The sequence below is a fragment of the Perca flavescens genome, chromosome 5, assembly GCF_004354835.1.
Source record: "Perca flavescens isolate YP-PL-M2 chromosome 5, PFLA_1.0, whole genome shotgun sequence".
NCBI lineage: Eukaryota > Metazoa > Chordata > Actinopteri > Perciformes > Percidae > Perca > Perca flavescens.
This window is the reverse complement of record NC_041335.1, coordinates 5,437,216-5,459,745: the sequence shown is the minus strand read 5'-3', so window position 1 is coordinate 5,459,745 and position 22,530 is coordinate 5,437,216. Positions and strand designations below refer to the sequence as shown.

General features: G+C 39.6%; 1 protein-coding gene across 1 annotated transcript; it reads left to right on the top strand.

Moving 5' to 3' along the window:
• Positions 1–523: 523 nt before the first annotated feature.
• Positions 524–20,270, top strand: ncaph (non-SMC condensin I complex, subunit H). Its single transcript, XM_028578292.1, has 18 exons — positions 524–732; positions 1,806–2,025; positions 2,233–2,323; positions 2,574–2,666; positions 3,878–3,995; positions 4,171–4,322; positions 5,405–5,594; positions 5,710–5,792; positions 6,177–6,364; positions 6,894–7,039; positions 8,713–8,819; positions 14,941–15,060; positions 15,799–15,906; positions 16,655–16,798; positions 18,234–18,344; positions 18,548–18,624; positions 19,050–19,125; positions 19,882–20,270. Exons 2-18 carry the CDS (start codon positions 1,811–1,813, stop codon positions 19,939–19,941), a joined length of 2,079 nt encoding a protein of 692 aa, XP_028434093.1. The 5' UTR covers positions 524–732; positions 1,806–1,810; the 3' UTR covers positions 19,942–20,270.
• Positions 20,271–22,530: the final 2,260 nt, after the last annotated feature.

The following is a 22,530-nucleotide window of genomic DNA, read 5'->3' as shown; positions in this document are numbered from 1 at the left end:
TTCCCAAAACTGCACACACAAAATGCAAAATGCCTCACATCTCCTTCAAAATGAAACACTGCAGTCAAAATGCCTTAAAATGCCATGAATACATCTCAAAAAGAAGCATTTGCATCAAATGGCTTTTTCACAGCAGTAGGCTACATTTTTTGGATGATGAAATGGGCCCCTGCTTTCTGGAACGGACCCCTGGTGTGTGGAAACATGGAGGCCACAATAACAAAAGATTTGCTGCTGCTTTCTTATGCGAGCATAGAAACAGCACATCACCAGGTGTTTGTGTTATCTGCAGGACAACCAACGGGAAAAGACACGGATAATGTGTTTTTTTATACATATGCCTATTTATGAATAATTTTAAACATGTTATGTCTGTGTATGTTCTGTATGTTCTGTGTACCTATGTTATTTAGTAAATAACATAGGTACATCGCCAGTATGTACATATACAAATAGTCAATACCAGAGGTGCATATACAGATAAAGGCTGTTGGAATCGGCTGCAAACTTCTGCGTTCATGCCACCTGGGAATAACAGGGACCGCCCCCGTGAAACCTCGGAGTGGGCGTGGTTTGACGTCATAACGTATAGTGTTGTTACGTAAACCGTTCGGCGCAAAAATTCAAACGCTGTACAGGAAGAAAAAGTGCAGCTTGCTCTGTTGTCTGTATCTCGTATTACAAACTATAACGACACGCAATAAAGTCACATCGGATTTTAGACAATTCGAGGTAAGTTGAGTGAACCAAGTAAGTTTTGTGTTGCAGTTCTTGCGTGTCACGGAGCCAGTTAACGTTAGCTATCAATGCTAGTGAGAGCACGTTCATATTAGCATGTAATGTTAGCGTCATCAGCTAATTGAGCTAGGTCAACGTTTGTTTTTGTGGTTGTTTTGTTCGCGTTAAACATGTAATTAGACAGGTAAGGTGCCTTAGCCAATATGCCGTGTTAATATAACAGTTTGCTTTTTCGAAAGGTCTATTAGCGATAACTTAAACACTGTTTAGATAGGTTTAAGTTGACGTTATGAACCAGCTGGAGTCCTTTTGTTGATGTGTGCGTGTCGTTGTAGCTAAAGTTAATTTAATTCAGAAAGGACGGGATCTGCATAAATGTAACCCACAAAGCAGCACTTTCTTTACAAAATGTATTTTAGGAATGCATGTCATTATGTGACACCCTCTGTGAGTGCATGGGGCAAAAGATGAAGTAATTTGTTATGAAGAGATGTATTACGCTACCGTTAATTGTGTGATATTTAGTGCCTTAAAAGAAGGTCGCCAGTGAAGTAAACCTTTCTTATCTTTGCCTAGGCGTATTAACTAAGTGTGCACCTTTCCAGCAAACATGGTAACATGTAACGTGAGTTGTTGGCACAATTGGTTACATTCCATGTAACGTTAATGCTAACTTGATTCTGTGGTATGAATGCAAATTTATTTTTGTTTTCATCTTACAGTCATGACTCTTTGTATAAGATTATCTTTTCACTCGAATCCTTATGTTTACGTATGGCCTCCTACTGTATGTCAGCTCACTGTGACGTGAAGGGTGTCAAACTTGGCTTTAAAATTCAACTGTACAATACAAGCTAAAAACAAAACATGGATTGTTTCCAATTTTCTAAAACTGGTATGCTCTCACACTGCAAGCCATGTTATACACCCATACAGAATACTTTACATTGCTCTTGAAAAGTCCTTTTATCTTTACACATTGAAACCGCCTAGCTATTATCCTTGAAGGTGAAACTTGGACCTGGTTCAACATGTAGCCTCTGATTGTGTGTTTTCTCTGTTTCTAGTTAAGATGAGTGCAGCCTCCACACCAGTCTCCCGGATACGTCCAGGCTGGACGGCGTCCTCCTTGAAGAACAAGGGTGTGTCGTCCCCTGTAAGCTGCAGCACCCCGCTGCTGGCAGCCTTCAATGATGATGATAGGGAACGACGTCAGCGCCGGAGGTCAAGGGTCATTGATCTTCAATCTGCCAATGACTCCTCCATTACTGACTCTGCTTCTCATAGGTAAGCTGTAAAGCTCAATGTTTGGCAAACCATGCGTTTGACTGTGTTTTTAGCATGACTTTGGTGATTGTGTGTTATGTAAATGTTTTTGAGCGAATTTGATTTCCCAAAAACATTTCAACTAGCATTAAACTTAACAACCACTTTCTGTCTGCATTGCTTTTATGTATCTTCAGTGCCTAAAGATAATCTCATTTTTGTATTCAGTGCTGCGGGGACTCCTGCTGCCGTGCCCAAACTGTCAAATGCACAGATCTCAGAGCATTACTCTACTTGCATAAAACTCTCCACTGAGAATGTGAGTATATGTTTTGTGCGTGTGTGTATGTGTATACAGTATGTGTGTGGGTCTGGATTGCAGAGAAAACAATCAGCGTCTCACACAGTGTGCCTTTTGAAGTGTTTCAATAATTACAATGGAAACGTTATGTTTTTTTCTCCTTGTCCATTGCATTTTCTCTGTGTTTAAGACGTATTACTTTTGAAATGGAGAGTGTTTAAGACTTAAAAGGAAAAATCAAAGACTAATGTATTTCTTTTTTCGGCAGAAAATCACCACCAAAAATGCCTTTGGTCTGCATCTGATTGATTACATGGCTGATATTCTCAAACAGAAAGATTCTGAGCTCACAAACTTCAAGGTTTGATTTTTATTTTCTTTTTTTTCATCTACTTTATGCGCCTTTGATAACTCTCCCTTGGTTCACCGGAAGTCTTTGAACTTTTGACTAACTTAAAGAAGTGGAACCAAATCTATCATACTTTATTTGTTGTAATTATTTCCCAGTTTAACCTTGAAAACCTTTTGTAGTCATCCCTACAAAATGGTGTCCAAGGTGTATCTTGTATTTTTCTTTTCTTTAAATCAGTTAGGTGATAGCTGATTTCCTTTTTAAAGAAACCGTGATATTAGGGCTGGGCGATTAATTGAAAAAATATCGACATTGAAATTCTGAAGCTGTTATCGACGTATTTTTTCCCATGACGATAATTTCGCAAATTCTTATAAAACTAAAATGTGACTTTTTTTTTCACAAGACATTTTAATTTCAAGCTATGTGTACTTTCATTTCGATTTTACACATTTTCAATAAATAGCCATAATAGTTCCCGCTTTGTGTGTTTCCTTCAATTATTTTAAAATACAAAAATAAGCACTTTTGAATTAGAAAAAATATCTCACCTTCAATGTTTGAGCTTATTTACAGTACAAATCTTGCCAATGAACTATGAATCACAACGAATCATTAAATTATCATTCATTTATCGAGGTAAAATGTGCATTTAATCGTGATTTTGATTTAAGGTCATATCGATTTGATTTAATGCTTGCTCTTGAGGGAATTGCTGTAATTGTTGGGGTTTTGGAATTTATAGAGTGTGGTCTAGACCTACTCTGTCTGTAAAGTGTCTCGAGATAACTTTTGTTATGATTTGATACTATAAATAAAATTGAATTGAAAAATTGAAATCTTGCAGCCCTACGTGATATAAATATATATCGGTTGGTTCGACCTAGTGCTCCAGTTCCTCCTTCAAAGGTCTTGAATCCAGTAATGTAGCGCATTCAGTTCTTATTTGAATAAAACTGTCACAGTGTTCTGGTAAATAACCGATCCACTTGTTCTGATAAAGTCTGCAGCATGCTGACTTAACCTAATGAAAGCTGCAGACCCACTGTTACAAAAGTCTGACGGGACTGTTGTAATTATTACATTTTTATTAGATATGTTTTACTAGCATACATAGGAGTGTATAAGTGTGTATGATGTTTGCATTGCCCTGTGAAGCAAATTTGTGATATTGGTCTATTTTAAATAAAATTGACCTGTGTGTTTCTGTCCTCATAAAGGTGGCAGCTGGCACTTTGGACGCCAGTACAAAGATCTATGCTGTGAGGGTAGATGCTGTTCATGCTGATGCCTACAGGGTGCTGGGTGGCCTGGGGGCCGAGACTAAACCTGGAGAAGGTAAAGGCCTTTTTATTTTAATGTGTGTTGTTGGATTTTCATTTGAATACACTGTAAATGGGGTGCCGTTTTCTTTCAGGCTTTGCCCTACAGAATGTAAATCTTGGTCTACCCACATTGTTATTTAAAGTGTTCTGCTTTTTTGTTTCTCTAAAAAAAATTTGTGCATCCACAGGCCATGGTGTGACGGAGGAAGACGGAGAAAACGAAGGGGGCGCAGCAGGTGATGCGACTGCCAAGCAGCCGAAGAAAAAGAGACCTCCTAAGAGGACAGTGGAGCAGAACCTGAGCAACATCAATAGTGCAGAGTCTGAGAGGAAGTGTGAGGTACTGTATGGTGTTATCTTTACAGAATAGTATTAGTTCAGATGACACCCATACCAATTCTAAAAGGATAGATGGGCTGTGGACAGAATCCAGTTAGCAGGGTTATTGGGTAATATTGATTAGGGATTGATCACTGGACTGTTTTTTTTCAAGGTTAATACTGATACGTTTATTAGAAGTTAATGAAACTGATAACAGATATTTGGAACCGATATACATATACTGTACGGTGAAAATGAAAATCTTTAAAGCCTACTACACACAGAGCCGATAATCGTCCGTCGGACAGTCTGGCGAGGTCAGTGACCCGAGTCTGTTCGGTGTGTTCCGTGCCGTCGTCCGTCTCAGCGGGGAAAACGGGGAGTGGAATAAACGTGACAAGAGTCTCTCAAAATCTGACAAATCTTTTAAACTGACCTTTATTGATCTGAAATGAAGACAGATTCAGCAACTGCACGGCCTATTTCTCTCTTAAAATGTTTTCAGAAACTAGTTTCGGTGAATTATCTTAGTAAAATATGAGATTGTATTCCGAACGAAGCCGCTGTTATGCCCAGTTGAAACATGCGGGAGCAGCCAGACCCACGTGACGCGTTCGTCCAATCGGCTGCCATTTTTGCCGCCACCTGCTGTTATGGAGACGTGCTAAAATAAAAGGGATGCACCAATCCCACTTTTTTTAATCTTCTGATACTTTTACTCATTTAATTGGTTTACTTAAGTGTAAGCCAAGGCAGCATTCCCTTAGTTCCAGTATATCGTTCTATCATTGATTCAAACTCCGTAATCGCCTTATAGCCGCTGACTGATGACTGGTAAGTTCATGTTTGATTAAGATTAATTATTAGATATGGGTCACTAAGCTATCATCCTTGAAGTATTAAGATTTGTTTTGGTCTCCACTATGACTCCCTCACCTTCCCATACCTGACTGATCCTGATGCTCAGATAACCAAAAGGCATTAACATATACAGTACATGAAGGACATTTTACTCTGAAGTCTGTGTCAGTGCATTGTATTTGTATTTTTGACCTCAGTACCGTTATCATATGAACTTGATCAACTGTCCCCCTCCCCCAGGTGGACCCCATGTTTCAGCGGATGGCCACGTCCTTCGATGAGAGCAGCACGGCCGGCGTCTTCCTGTCCGTTCTCTTCAGTGAGAACAGTCGATGTGAGCTGCTGTTTCCCTCCTACATGACCCTCCTGCAGTCCAGACCCTCATACTCTCCTCCACCCCCACAGGGAGTCCCTGCAGCCCCATTCATGGGTAAAAACCATTTACTTTGCCCAATCATTTGTGAGAAACCTTAGTACCACCCAGCTGTGTGTCTCATCTTTTGAACTGTCCCCCTCCCCATCTTTCTGTGCTGTGTTTCTGCCAGCCGGACTACAACGTTCCAAGGAGAAAAACTCCATCTGCCCCTCGCTGCAGGACTTCTCCTTCACTAGCTGGAACCCTGAGCAGGTCAGAGAGCCAAGTTATTTATTTATTACTCCGTGTCACCTCCTACTGTGCAATATGTCATTTCTTTTCATCCACACCTTACTCCTTGTGTGTGTGTGTGTGTGTGTGTGTGTGTGTGTGTGTGTGTGTGTGTGTGTGTGTGTGTGTGTGTGTGTGTGTGTGTGTGTGTGTGTGTGTGTGTGTGTGTGTGTGTGTGTGTGTGTGTGTGTGTGTGTGTGTGTGTGTGTGTGTGTGTGTGTATTTTTCTTATGTCTATTTAATTTGTATTCTCCGGAATATGTCGGGGCATGATTCCTCGGACATTGTCCGGAGTTCATATGTGAGAACGGCTTTATTAACGGAGGCTGTCAGATCCCAGCTGACTGGGACTGCATCTTCTTTCAGACCATGAATCAGCTCTTGGACAAGATGAAGCAGGGCGAACACGTGTTTGATGTGAATGCCGAGCCTGAGCCTGAAGAGGATGACTGCCCTGACTATGACGCCGACTATGAGGAGGGAATGGGTGACTGTGAGGAGAGAGCCAAGGAGTACAAGGATGGCTGTGAGGCCTCTGGCTCTGGCAAAGGAAGGTAAGATCGTGGCTTGTAGAGCAGTTGAAAAGTGGTGTGTGTCTTCTGCTGAGAGGTAGAGAAACTCACCCTTTTACCACAGATTACTGATTGATTTTCGTCTTGTTGTTGTTGGTGTTTAATCATTTTTATAGTCTCAGGATCTTTCTATCTTTTCTTTGTCTGGTTTCTGCACTCTTCATCTGTTCTCTCCTAGCATTCCTTTAATGCAGTTTGTATGTTGTGTTAGGATGAGAGACTGTCAACTATTAAGTTCTATACATGAATTAGCCTCTCCTTCTTAATGTCTACGTAAGCTTGCCGTTTTTAATATTTACTTAGGCTTGCAAGTTTGAAATGCATTATGTAATCATGGGGGTAAAGTAATTGCATTGCCTATTATCACCAGGAGAGGAGGTATTTCATTAATTAGAGCATACTGAATGGGTCAAAATCAAAACTCTTAAAGCCTCTTTTAACAGACGGCTGATGTGTGTCTATGTGCTTGCTGGTTTGAATGGTTTCTCACGCTGTCGTGATGGTGGTACAGGGATGTGATTCCCATCGGAGAGGGAGACATCGCCACTATGTGTCTGCAGCTGTCCTCTCAGCCCAGGGAGTACTCATACTTCAGCCCCAGGACCATGGCCACGTGGGCGGGACCCGGCTACTGGCAGTTCAAGCCAAAGCACAAGTGTGAGTGAAAATGGTTGTTTAACACATAATTAGAGTCGATTGGGGTGTCAGAGTAGAGAAGTAAGTGCCCTGGAGCAAGACATGTTACTTATTATTTTTCCATATACTTGCTAAATGTAGGCAGGCTAGTGTTATAACACTGTAACAATACAATATTTTTTTCTCTTCATTTATTGTGATGAGAGTTAATGTAGCCTTAAGGCCCACCCACACCAAGAACGATAACTACAACGATTATGATAATAATAGGCTTCATAATCTACAGCAGACGTTGCGACGTAAGATTACAGGAATGTCTGCTATAGCCTTTATCCGTGGATTCAGGTACATTTTAGGAACCAAAAAAAAGTTCGGAGATCAGAGCAGGTGTCATATCTGCATGTGCACAGCACCGGAACAAAAACGCCCAAAATACAAGATTCACTCACAGTGAATCTGAATTATCAGTGGTTTCTGTGACATGAGAAATAGTTTCAAAGTACTGATGTTTAAAATACACAGAGCTGAAGGATCGTATCCCCGTAGCAATGGGAAAAGTCACGTCACGCCACTACTGCACCTCTCTCGCCACCTTGCCACGTTGTAAATTCAGATGGATTTTGATTGGGTGTCAGTGTTTCTGTCGTTCATCAAATCGCTGTGAAAGTGATCCTAGCGATATTGTTTGCCACTGTCGTTATAGACCTTTTTCAGGGCAGACATGTTGACATGTCATAGTAGGAAAAGCACATGTGTATTCAAAACCATTAATGATGGCTGCATTCCACTTAGGAGAGGCCCTGGTATTGTGCATGCTGACTCACTGAAATAGCTTACTGAGACACTTGATGGAATTGAGCCATCGTTAAGGTTATCAATTTCAGCTGTGCTTTTCCTACTATGACGAGTCAAAATGTCTGCTACGAAAAAGGTCCATAGATAGGGTGTGGACTCAGCCATCCACTGAAGTTGGAACAATTTAAATGAAAAGATTATTAAACTATATATTTATAATCCTTGTAGTTATTGTTCTTGGTGTGGACCGTCTATATCCATGACGTTTGGTGCCGCCGGAAATTCTGCCTGATGTCTCTCTTTTCGACTGGATGTCCGACCCCTCTTTCTTTGTGTTGAAATTTTAAACTCCGGTGGATTCATGAGGACTATGGTTAACTGCTCCTCAGATCTCTGCAGGGTAAATCCAGACAGCTAGCTAGACTATCTGTCCAATCTGAGTATTCTGTTGCACAACTAAAACAACCTTTTGAACGTACACGTTCCACCAAAACAAGTTCCTTCCCGACGCTATTTTGCAGTGGCACCGGGGCTCTGTCCGGTGCTTAGCAACGCCCATGACAATTGTGATTGGTTTAAAGAAATGCCAATAAACCAGAGCACGTTTTTCTCCCATCCCGGAATGTTGTGTGGACTAGCCAGACCTTCCTCCGCAGCACTGTGGAGGAAGGTCTGGCAAAGCGGGACTAGTGTTGCCTCAACCTACTGCGTTATTTCTTTGTGTTGTCTTTATGTGAAGCTTTGGTCTATAGTCAGTCCATTAAATGTAATGCCATAAATGTAGCAGAAATGTATTTGGATTCTGTACACATTGGGCTTATTTTTGTGTTTTCTCTAAAAACCGAGGTGATTTTCTAATGGTTGTCTTTCCCCTGCATCATGTACTTAATCTCTTATAGTGGACCATTTGCCTGACAAGGAGACACGTAAAAGAAAGCCCAAGAAGACCTTTGAAATTGACTTCAATGATGATGTCAACTTTGACACCAACTTCCGCACCACGAGAGTAAGAACCCTCGCCGCCCTTGTCATTCCAAACGCAACACATTCACAGTTGAAAAGTGTCATCTGGTAAAAAATATCACCTGATATCAATTATTTTTTTTATTTATTTTTTTAACAAGTGTTTTTATTGTTTTAGAGAAGTTACAATGCACAAAATTCAATGCAATATTACAATGTCAATTATAGCAAAGCATCTTTCAGTTAACCCCATCCCACCCACAACAAAACCCTTAGGCCGAGGAAAAAAAAGATAATAAATAATAAAGATAAATATAAATAAATAAATAAATAAATAAATAAATAAAATCTAAATAAACACTATCACTCATGGTAACAAATAGTATAATCACTATGCTTTACAATTCTCATCAGTTACTAAGAGGGGAGTGCATCCTGATATCAATTCTAAGGGAAAAGTGGGACATATTGAGAAATTTGCTTTCTTGCCAAGAGTTGGATGAGAAGATTCATATCGCTCATTTCTGTACAGTAAATATAATGTATAGCTATAACCAGTAGCCGACTTAGCTTGTCGTAAAACCTGGACACAGGGAAACGGCTAGCCTGGCTCTGTCCAAAGGTAACAAAATCTCACTAATGAACACGTTAGTACGAATGAAACAAACAAATATAAAAAATATAACGTGTTAAACAATAAACTAGAGCTGCTGCTAGGCAGATAGTGTTTCCTTTGGACAGATGTTTCTCTCCATAGATCTTTTAACAGAATCTTATGTTTCTCACGGTATCTCAGACTACATTTGAATTGGTTTGTTTTAAGGGTATAGACCTTTTTTAGTTGTATAGTTTGTCATGTAGTAAAGGTAACTCCATTGTGAAAGCTGATCATGATGACTCAATAACCTATAATAAGTTCTCATCTAAAGTAACATATTAAAGGTACTCTAAGTAATGTCACACGTTTTTTGTCACATACAGCAAACTCACTATCCGCTTGCTGCCTGTCCCCTGAACACACTGTAAAAAAAAATAAAAAATAAAAAAGCAGTCTCTGTAGACAGCCCAGGCTCCACAAACAACAACAAAAACAAACTGGGCCAACTGCACCACCAAACATAACAGTCTTCCAGGGTTCCAGCCAATAACCAACAAGAAGGATTTTGGGGGGGGGGTTAGTGCACGGAAGGGAGGGGGAGGGGACGGAATGAGGAGGAGGGAGGGGCGAGCTAGCCTCATTTTGTTTGAAAATGCTTTGAACGTCAATAACAAGTCCCGTCACCCAACATCGCTTAGAGCACCATTTAATATAACAAAGAGAGCCATTTGATGACCTCATGTACATGGTTCACAGTAAAACAACTTGGTCATGATCCAGCTAACTGTCAATCTTAGATACACATATATCTATGATTGTCAATGAGCTGGTGATGGCGAGATGAAGCCTCATGGAGCATTGAAACTTCCCAGCAAAGGGTTCATTTCTCGAGGCTTCATGTGCTCACAATGCCAACTGTTGGTCAAAGAGTGTAAAGCAGGCAGATACTGTATATTATAGATCAGAGATGTTCAACCTTATTCAACGGGGTCCGTGATATGGGCTGAAATATGTGCCACCAGAAACTGAATTTGAATCATTTATATTTGAATTTTAATTGCTAAACTTGAATTATTGCATTGAAAAACTGAATCTGAATAGTATAATTTGAAATTGAATTAATTCGTTTGTAACTGAAGTCCAATAAAATGTGATCCTCACTGAAAATTCAGCTCTGTATATATCTTCACATTCAGTTCTCACAATTCAGATTCAGTTCTCAAAATTCAATTTCAAGTTACTGTGACAGACATCCGGGTATTTGGAGGATGAAGGAAGAGCAATCGAGCGCAGATCAATAGATAGAGTTCAGTGGCGCAGATACACAGGACTCCTCTTCGGCTAATCAGCACCTACGTTTTGGAGCACAGTACCCACCATGAAACGAGGAAGAAGTGCTTGCCTCGCCTTGACCCAGAGACTCATAGATAATATAATCTACCTGTTCATAATGTTCACAATGTAATGCCTGGTGTTAGTAGGCCTAGGTTTATTAGTCACATTCTTCCACTTAAGTAAACTTAAAATGAACTATTTTACTTTGTACATCAGCAAGCCTGCAATACAATGTGATGTAAGAGCCAGTCCCCTGAGTTTATACAAGATGTTTTATGTTTTCTGTTTTTAAAATGCAAAATAGTAAATTATTATTTTTAATCAACTCTAATATCTGATCGTTTTTCTCCTTCCTTAGAGCGTTTATTAAAGTTAGTTTTGTTTGTGATTTAAAAGTGTAGCTTTATCATCATGTGCGGTAACAAACAAAACAAAGACTAATTAATGTGTTAATACAAAGAATATTTATTATAATCAGTTCACAGATCTGAGTCTAAACAGAACTTCTGAACTAAGAGGTTCTGCTTCAAAGTGAAGTTTAAACAGACTGAAATGTTCAGGCTCACTCCTCCACTATTTATTCATTTATTTCTGCATATAGTTATTTATTTAACAAGACTTAAAGTCATGTTTCGTCGTCCACAGTCCGAGTCACGCCAGACTCCCTTTAGGAAACCTGTGATTTAAACTTCAGCAGGCTGTGACAGTCCGCTCCGCTGAGTCCTGGTTCTAGTTTTCCCGGGCTTCCCTTCCCTCCAGCCGTCCCAGCAGTACGGCCCGGGCCTCCAGCTGCGTGGTGTCGGTTTTGGCTCAGAGGAAGCGGGCAGTGAGCTCCAGATCCTGCAGCAGCAGACGGACTCTGCTGCCGCTTTAGCTTCTCTCCGGCCGCCGGCAAAGGCAGTGGAACTTCCAGCCAAAATCTACATCCAGGTCATCCTGGACTACGTGGAAGATCCTGCCGATCGCCACTCTGTCTTTGGCCGGTCCCATATGGATCAGCGGGGACCGGCGCAGCAGCGAGGCGAAGCGGTTTTCCTGCCCGGGGAAAGAGACGGTGCCACCCTGCCACCGAACTCTCCATCTCCCGCTACCGCCGGAGCTCAGATTGCAGGTCCAAGGCGGCATATATATCATAAAACAAATTCTCACCTGTGAACTGTTATCCCTTGCTGTTTTTTTTTTTTTTTTTTTTTTTTTCATTTCTTTGGTTCCAACATCTAGAAACAGCACAACAGTCTGGCATTTTTAGTGCTAATCCTGCCCCACTGAACTCTACCTATTGATCTGCGCTCGATTGCTCTTCCTTCATCCTCCAACTACCCGGATGTCTGTCACAGTAACTTGAAATTGAATTGTGAGAACTGAATCTGAATTGTGAGAACTGAATGTGAAGATATATAGAGAGTTGAATTTTCAGTGAGGATCAAATTTTATTGGAGTTACAAACGAATAAATTCAATTTCAAATGATACTATTCAGATTCAGTTTTTCAATGCAATGATTCAAATTAAACAATACAATTTCAAATTATATGATTCAAATTTAGTTTTTCAATGCAATAATTCAAGTTTAGCAATTCCAATATAAATGATTGAAATTCAGTTTCTGGTGGCACATATTTCAGACCATACCATGACCCCAAGGTAGTTCTCACAGTTTAAAATGTTTAAAAATTTTTTTTGAAAGTTTCTTTTCAAAAATGTAAATATGTCTAAAAAGATACATTAAAATGAATCTAACATTTCAGCTTGTATTTACCTTCACAAAAGTGCTCGTTTTGCCGCTGACAGGCTCAGATTAATATTCTAAGTGTCTGACAACATTATGGAAAAGATTTCTAAGGAGGTCAGCCTTTCCGTTAAAGAGTAAGATTTTTTTATTTATTTTTTTAAACCTAAAAACATCCGCGAAATTGTGTTCGCTAAACCCACCAGACTCCATGTAAATTATCAGTAATTTTAGCATCGTAAAACACACTTAATTCAAAGACCGAAACAAAATAAAACTATGAAAAGCCGTTTTGGGGTTGTCTTTCCACTTTTCCAACCATCACAACTCTAGTTTTGGTTGAAAAGAACACATAGTTTACTGATTTACATGTGAAAATATGTATGCTGTATACACACAAAGTATTTACTAAAAGGTTTAGCGCTAGCTAGGGCTGGGTATCCTTCAAAATCTTTTGATCCGGTGCCAATTTCGATACCTCAGTTTCGATGCCCGTTCCTAACGATAAATTTTTCGATACCATATGTTTTAAAATCCATTTCAACGTCAACAAAAATACATTAAACGCAAAGCTTTTATTTTCCACCTTAATTGTGAATCAAAACAGTTATCACAATTTCAAAATTCTGGTAAACCTGCTCACTCAGAGTAACATTATTAAAAGTGCCTTGCAAGCTCAGCCTGTCAGTCAGTCATCAGGGCAGAGAAACCACTGCTGTGCCTGCTTGTAAGAGGAAGTGTAACGTCAACAGCACAGCGACCGCTTTCGGCTCGCCATTAATATCATATCGCAGCAAGCGCTGTCTGCCGTGACTCTCTGTGACTTCAAAAAAACTGCAGACAGTTTATTGTGTGTGTGTGTGTGTTTAATTTAATGTTTATTTGGCAGGGACAAATGCATAGAACATTGCTTTATAAAGAATACAAAGTAGATGCCATGCATACAGGTTTATAGCCATGACTAATTTGCAACCCCTGTCCCTGGCGGGCGGGCGTGTGTGTGTGAGCTCCGCTCTGTGTTAATATTCAGAGAGGACAGATAAGCTTGCGCAGACGCCTTTGGAAGCGGAAGAATTTTTTCTGTGCCATAAAAGTATCGACGTTCGGTACCCAGTGCTAGCTACTTCAGAGCAGTTTCTGGTTAAACAGAAAGGTCTCAAAGAGGTTATAAAGTGCTCATATTATGCTTTTGGGGTTTTTCCCTTTCCTTTATTGTGTTGTATATCTTTTGTGTGCATGTTATAGGTTTACAAAGTGAAAAAGCTTAAAGTCCACCCCAAAGGGACATACCTTCTCCAACATAAAACACTGTTCACAAACTGCTCCAAACAGCTCTATTGTAGTCCAGCCTTTACTTCAGAGACAAACGTGCGTCACTTTGTAACACACGTTATAATGCTCGCCTAGCTACTAGCGTGGCACACCCTCATATTCGTGTTATTATGGATCCCACGTAACTTCTAGGCAAGTCCCGCCCTACGATTGTCCTTACCTAGCTACTTCGCATGTGAGACTCCCAACAATGATGTAACGGAAGTGCAATGCCTCACTCGGTAGCTAAAACAGAGAGCTCAACACACAGGGTGAAGAGAGGAGCTGCAGCAATGTGCAGTGTCACAAAAATATGTTTTTTGAAAATTAAACCATGTAAGCCTATTCTGGTAGAACCTCTAGATACAATTTTAAACCTGAAAATAAGCAAAATATGAGCACTTTAGTCCATCTCTGAAGGGATCCTTTCCATAATGTTGTCAGACACTTAGAATATTAATCTGAGCCTGTCGGTGGCAAAACAAGCACTTTTTTGAAGGTAAATACAAGCTGGAATTGTCCTATTAACTTTAACCTTTACTAACTCCCTCTTAGAGCAGATCCTCCTGTGTTCCACTAGGAGGCTCAGAAGGCCAGCCCTTGTAATTTGGCCTCATCTGCGCTCTGATTTACAGCCTCTTGTCTTCTAAAAGCACCCGACAATGGCGTTGCTTTTTCATTTATTAACATGTCACGGCATACTCTATACTTGAGGCTAAGATTGTGTTGAGCTAGTGTATTTTGTTTAAACTGCGAAATGTCCACACTGTCGGCAAACTTTGTGATGAGTTCGTCTTCTTACATTACCTCAACCAGCTGAATTCTCGCAGCCAGTCTTCCCGAAAATGGTGGGTTCGGGCCTTTTTGGCCATGCAAACCTCTGACTCTGAATCATCATCTGACTATGACACTGTAAACTCTGGCTCTAGCACACTAGCCGGAGGTCAGAAGAACAAGTCAATTGTTTGCTTGCTCATTGTTCAGACGCACGTAGCAGGTTGTGATATCAAATTTACTGGTCACACATGTGCAACTGGATGTAAAATTTAGTTGCACACTCTCAAATTTTGGTCTCATTCTGGAGTTCGGAGTCAAATAAAGAGCTTTTGAGTTGAACATGTTGTTTAAGACACCTAAAACACACTTCAATGTATCTGAACTAAATCTGACATTGTCTGCTTTCCCTTCGCAGGCGGCTACTACCAACAGCAAGTCTGCTCTCACTGCAAGCAATAGGAAAACCACTCTGCCAGCAGACTTCCAGTTTTCCCCGGAGACGCTCTCCCAGCTCAACCTCAAACCCTCCAGCTCGGTGAGTCTTCGCTACTCCTGTCAGCAGACTGGAAGAGGTTAAAGGTAGAGAAAAACAGCCGTCAGCACTGATACGAGGCAGATTTTGGCTGAAGAATGCCATTTTTATCAATTTAGTCCACACAAACATAAAAAAATGTACAGCATTCACATAGTTCTTGTGGTGGTTAGGTTTTCAAACTAAATTTGACTTTTTACAAAATTGATATATAGAGCTGTAACAATTCCAAATTTTGTACAATTTATTTCCTCAGAAATAATTGCGATTAACAATGTAATTGTCTCTTTCAGTATTAAGTTTACAGCTTGTATAACAGTGTAAATGTGCAGTCCCCTCAAAATAACTCAACATACAGCCACTAATGTCTAAACCGCTGGCAACAAAAGTCAGTACATCCATAGAGGTAGGCAGATTTTGATTTTTAAAGGCCAGTTATTTCCTGGATCCAGGATACTATGCATCCTGATAAAGTTCCCTTGGCCTTTGGAATTAAAATAGCCCCACATCATCACATACCCTTCACCATACCTAGAGATTGGCATGGGGTAGATTCCATAAAATCATCAAATGAACATAAGACTGATAATTACCATCAGTCATACCCATAGGACCTTAGCCAATGTTGGCAATTAAGAAACAAAGAAACAGGCCTAATCATATAATTTGCCCTGAGTACCCGCATCTACATGAAGATGATTTGTTCGGTTAAGAAGGATATATTGGTTTTGTTTACTCTAGTTGAGTCAAGAAGGCCAGAAGAGGCTGTCTGGAGAGCTCGGAGAAGCCATTGGAGACTACGACTACAACAACGCCAACGACACGGCCAACTTCTGTCCAGGTCTTCAGGTCTGAACATTTTTTTATTATGGCTTTTGATTTTTGTCCGTTTTACTTTACTGTATTTTAACATACTTTCTTCATCTAAGGGGTACGGGTAGGAGATATGTTTTTAAAAACAGTATAGACATTGCAAGGTATTTCAGTTAGTGTGGTCAGATTCATACAGCATGGCCCTGTGTTCTGCCTGTGTGACACTGGCTGTTTGGAAAGAACAAAGTGAGAGGCAGATGTGTGGCTCTGTCCCTTCTTCAAAAAAGAACTCTAGTCCAGCTGATATAATATTAACTTAAAGGATAAATAGAAGATAAAATCCGGTGCAAAAATGAACCTAGGGGTTAATAACACATTTGTACAAAGTCAACCGTTTTCTGGGATATGTTTTCATGCTAATCGAATGTGACCAGTTTTAGCGCAAACCGCTAATTAGCTTATAACGCTAGCTGTCGGGGCACAGTTAAAGTAAAAAGAAATCGCTATTTCTACACCACTAACTCACTGTTATGTGAACCAGATAATGTAACACAAATACCCCCCTCCCCCCTGCAGTGAACGTGTTTAGGGTCAGGTGCCAACAACTAACAATTAAAATAACCAAAATATATAGTCCAACAATATAGTAAAAATATTGACAATTAGACAAGTAATGATTGTTTTCGGGCCTAGGAGGAACCATAATAGAGTTTGGTTATTTAAAATTCATTAGGAACCACATCTCAATTGTTTTATCCTCTGTCTTTGCATTTCCCTTGTCCAGGGGGGCGACAGTGATGATGATGTCGAAGGGTTTGCCGGTTCAGACGATACACAGCCTTCAGGTGACAGCATACCTCCGCCCTCACAAGATCTAGAGGGCATCTCAACCTACGGGGAGGAGGATCTGGTACCTGAACCACACAGGGTGGGTAACGCAAGATTTTGGTGCAGGTCATACTGTAGCTGGGTCTTGGCTTTTTAGAGGTAGCATCTCTCTGCTCGAAAGCTTCTGAAACTAGAAGGGCACTCGGACAGCACAGACCTCCGCCAAGGCATACCCTATCTCACAATGTTGATGCAGTGTGAATTTTCCCAGTCGGGAACTCAATTATTCCGGCAACTCATGTATGCAGCACAAACACCTTATCTAACTGAAAAATAAAAAATTATTTGTGTGTCCGCCCCGTGATTCCGATCAGCTCCCAAATGTAATGGGTTCTTCCTTGGCCAATGCTACACTCTTCCACCAAGTGTCATGAAAATCGGGCCAGTAGTTTCTCTGTAATCCTACTGACGAACAAACCAAAAACCCTCTGGGTTGGTTGCGTTTCTTTAAACCAATCACAATCGTCTTGGGTGGCGCTCAGCTCCGGACGTGGCGAGAGTGGCTCTGCAAAATAGCCTCGGGAAGGAACTTGTTTTTGTGGAACATTTGCACTCAGCAAAAAAACGTTGCCACATAAAATATGAAAAAAAATTAACTGTACAATACAGTAGAATGAGCTATTGAAATTAGCTGGATGCATGGTTACACGGCATTTGCTCTTACCATTAGGGTTGGGGGAAAAAATCGATACAGCATAGTATCGCAATATTTTCCATGGCAATAATGTATCAATACACATATGCCAAGTATTGATCTTTTATTATATATGTGTTGGTCAGTTTGTCTGCTTGACGATCCCATTTTGCAGCAATAAAATTGAAGTGAGATGAACAAACAGAGAAATGTATCTTTTTAGATAAAACAGATGTTGACAAAGTTTTCTTTTGGGGACATCATTGGGAAAATTTGAAGTTGGGAAAAAAGGTAATAAATTGCAATATATCGCAGAATATTGCAATATCTTTAAAATCGCAATAATATTGTATTGTGATGATATCGTTATCGTAAGGCCTCTGGTAATTCCCACCCCTACTTACCAGTGTATAGCGGCATGCGCTTCGTCCATAACAATCCCCGCCAATCGGTCCCAAAACGACCCAGTTAGAGAGGAAATGCCGTGAACATATTCTTTGTAAAATCTTCACACTCTTTCACTGAAAGAACCAAGCAGGCCTGCCTTGTTGCACGATCAAAATTTTCTTCAAAACGTGCCACTTTCAGCATGTCGCTTGCCTGCTCGAAGTTAGTGGTTTCCCTTAGTGAAGGGATTTTAAGAACGGCAACACAAAGAGCAGAAGGCGAGGGACAAAGCCTGACAGTGATTGTTCCAGACTACGCGGACTATAACAAAACGCACCAGAAGCCAGACGGCTGTGGACACGTTTTACACAAATGATTCTGCTCATCATGACTTGGACTGATTTTATAATAGATTTTTTTGCAAGTGGTTTTACATAATTGTTTTTTTCTGCAGGTCAACAAGATTGAGATTAATTATGCTAAAACGGCAAAGAAAATGGACATGAAGAGACTCAAGAACAGCATGTGGACACTTCTGGCCGAAAGCCCAGAAAACCCCACAGAGGTAAATTACACTGATAAACTGGCCATGTATCATCTTCTTTTGTCTGCATTCATCGGTTTTAGGTTTGAAACTCGAGTCATTTGGTCATTGCTTACATTTGGTGGGTGGTGTAGACACTCCAGTGAGGGATTAGGCTGTGTATATCTATGTGCTTCTTTTTGTACCAGTCTATTTTATTAGTTGTGCCTTAATCTTCCCTGCAGGAGGCGGATACTGTGGAGAAACCAGAAGTGTGTGGGGAGAAAGTCTTTAGTCAGACTACAAAGACGCTGCTTCAAAGGTACCTGCAGTCTTCCTGCTGTGGCACAGCACTAATGGGGAATAATAATGACTGAAGAGCACTCACCAAAAGTGCATGGCATGCAAATATATGTAGAGATTTCCACTGTTGTCTGTATAGTTCAGGGTTTCTACTTGGACATGGAAGTTTAGATTCAAACAGTCTCTTCAATATTTTTATATTTTTGTAAAGAAAGCTTGTAGAGTTACATTGCTTTGAACCGTGCTTTGAACCAGCTAGCAGCAGAACTAAAAAATGTATTACTCCCTTAAAGGCACTAGGGTTGAACAGAATGATTTCATGGAATGTGAAATTTATTTTCTCTCTCTCTCTCTCTCTCTCTCTCTCTCTCTCTCTCTCTCTCTCTCTCTCTCTCTCTCTCTCTCTCTCTCTCTCTCTCTCTCTCTCTGTGTGTGGTGGTCCAGATTGCCAAACAGCATGGCTCAGAACCTTTCGGTGCCTCTGGCTTTTGTCGCACTGCTTCATCTTGCCAATGAAAAGGTGAGGGTTTTTTTTTTTTTTTTTTTTTTTTTTATGGCTTAAGGAATGCTGTTTTATTAAATTTTAATATATATATATAAAAAAAAAATACATCCTAAAATACATCAATATAAAAAAGAGTGGGAGGGAGAGTTAGGAAAGCTGCTTTGGTCTGAGACCGTGAGATATCCACACCCCTTCATTTGAATATAAGAAGTGGGAATAAATAAGGAAGGGAAATAAATGGGATGTGAAATAAAAGTAAAACCTGTTTATTTATTGAACTATATAGACACATTTATTTATATATTTATTGCCTCATTTATTTATTTCAGGGTGTATTTCATAGGCATATTAATGTATTTAATCATTTATTGTGTGTGAGTGTGTGTTGTCGCCAGCTTATATAACATGAAATAATTTAAAAATAGCCACTCTTACTTGCAATAATACACTCAAAGCTGTCTTGTATGAAATGATTGTACATGATTATTACACTATTTATATTGCTGCTAATGGTAGCGTTCTTCACCTTAAATTAATGAATTTCCTGTCGACCACATGAAATACCTAAAACCAGTAATGAAGACAAACAGAAGGAATTGAAGGAGAAAATGTGTACAAACGTTTTTATTCACCCTGGGGTTTTGCTACAAAGATCTTACAAACATTGGAGTATCTGAAATGGTCGTGTTTAGACACGTGGCCATCTATTGAAAAATTAAAAGTATTCATATCTTTTTAAAGTAGTGTGGAATATGTTTTTGTTTTTTACAGAATTTGGAGCTGGTGAAGGTTGATGACATGTCTGATATCATCATCAGACAAGGCCACTGAGAAGAATAAAATGATGGGATGATTAAAATGATGGGATGATTTAGGGAGAATTGCTGCTATTCTCCACCTGTTCATCGATGTTACTCTTTACTATATACTATCAGGTGTATCTCTGTGACATTCTCTTTAGATTGTATAGTGTTTTAATAATTTTCTAGCAAATACAATACGTAATAAGGAACTATTGAAAAGTCAAAACTGCCTCTATTTGAATAGCATTTGCCTTTCCTTTTATTCTGTACTCTTGATGCTTATCCTGTGTGTAGATAATTTAACTGCTCACCCACTGCACAGAAAATGTATATTTTCAAAAAATAAAAGCCTTTTTTCTAAAACATGTTGTAATTCCAAATCATTAGGCCTTTTCGTTACACAATTTAGGTTATCAATAATGCCTGCCAGGCAAATTGTTTTCCAAAATGGACATAATAGCTGGGATTATTTTTAGCTGCTTGTGACTCAGAGCAGCATACAGAAGTTGTCTGACATGCAGGTAAAAGCATTTTAGCCTCACCACACCGCCTTCCTAGATGGGAGGTGAAACCGGTTGGTCGGTGCAGCTGTTTGGGCGGGACTCAGCATGACATCAGTATGTTAAGAAGCTGCAGGTTAGGGAGGAGTCACTCAGTCAGCTGAGGAAGACACCAAAGTCCCAACCGTTCTTTGGTGGAGTTAAATTTCACTGGGTTTGATTTATTTAGAAAATGAATAGCAATAGCTAATGGTAATCCCACATTGTGTATGAATGATTATCAGTTCCTAATGTGGATCAAGACATTTATATCTAATCAAATGGGATCTGTGACATTGAACATGGCTGCTGATGTAGAGATACTGAGTTATTGCATTAAGGAATGAGTTGCAATGGTCTAAATTCCATATTGTGTAATACAACATAATGAGAAATGACTGAATGTCTCAAACCAATCAAGAAACTAGAATTACTAATGGTATTTTCCTGTGATAGATGGATAACTTTGGCATGAGGGCGCATGATAAACCAAGTTTCTGACAATAAAACAGACACCCCATGCAAAAAAAAAAAAAGCATGAGTCAAGCTGTAAGATTGGGGAATGTAGAGAAATCTTGCTAATCACGAGTCAAAACAACTTTTTGGAGTAATGTCAGTGAGGAGAGTGATGTTGCAGAGCGTTCCTACACAGACTAAGACTCAACAGCCTTAATTATTGCATTCAGAGTGAGTTGGTTTCATATTGTGGGAGTGGTTTTACATTTTCACAATTAATTTCTAATATTTACACATTTTAATGGAATAGATTCCCATGTTCATGTTATTTTGATTTGTTGAAAACATCATCACAATATAATGCATATGAAATCCAAAACCTGTCAAATCAAATGCCAGTGTTATAAGAAACCTATATAAACTCCTTCCTGTTACTAGTTTAACTTTTGTGTTTGTTGCTTAGCAATTACTTTGCTCAGCTGCTGTTTATGAAGAACTGTTTTTCTTGGTGAAGGAATATCATGTATTGACTTGGTGGATCAAATTAAGTTTGTCACAATTCACATTAAAGATATGATAAGATAGACTTTATTAATCCCACAATGGGGAAATACCTGTGATGATCAAATGTCTTACAATTTTTTTCCAACTGCTTACACACGTTTTCAAAACTCCTTTTTTCAAAACTCTACACACAATTCCCAAAACTGCACACACAAAATGCAAAATGCCCCACATGTCCTTCAAAATGGAACACTGCATTCAAAATACCATAAACACATCTCAAAATGAAGCATTTGCATCAAATGGCAAACACTTTTTTCATAATAGTACATTTTTGGATATACCATGTACACACTGTTGTTCTAAATCTAAAGCACTTTTGTTTTTCATAGGCTTATATCTACATTTACAATGTTCTAGAGAGAAAGTCATCTGCTGAGAGGGGTTGAAAAGTGCACTGTAAAAAACTATGTAATGTTACAGTAAAACGGAAAATATTGATTGGGCAAAACACGTTTGTAAGAGTAGCTCAGTGTCGTATACAGTAGCATGAATCAAGAAAACAAAAGTACAAACATATGTAAACCAAAGGTATCATTTTTAGAATAATGAATATGTGTGTGTGTGTGTCAGGGAGGGGAATTGTATGCACTTTGTGCAAAACAAAGTCTGATTGATTTGTAATGCTGAAATAGTCATTAGATAGTTGCATGCAGTATGGACGCCACTGTAAAGCTACTCAAGATGGGCTTCTCTCATTGGTCAATCCGTGGTTGATAACATGATGAATAATTGTGGCCCTGATCTCATCAGAGATGGCTCTCCTTCTTACTCTTCTTCCCTCCTCCTCCTACTCGTTGTTATCCCCTGTCTCTCCCTCCTACTCCCCTTGCTCTCTGTCTATTGTTGGCATCCATTGTTCAAAACAGGTAAGCTGACCTTTGACCTCTGTATAGGCCTATACTAAAGCAATGATTGGTAAGTGTTCAGTTATGACATAATGTGTTTGCAAATGTGAGGAGTGTGTGTGTGTGTGCCCTGGTAAATAAGTGAAGCATTTTGATTGGTTGTGTTTAGAAAAGGAAAGCAAGTCACTTCCTGTTAGATTTTTGTGTCT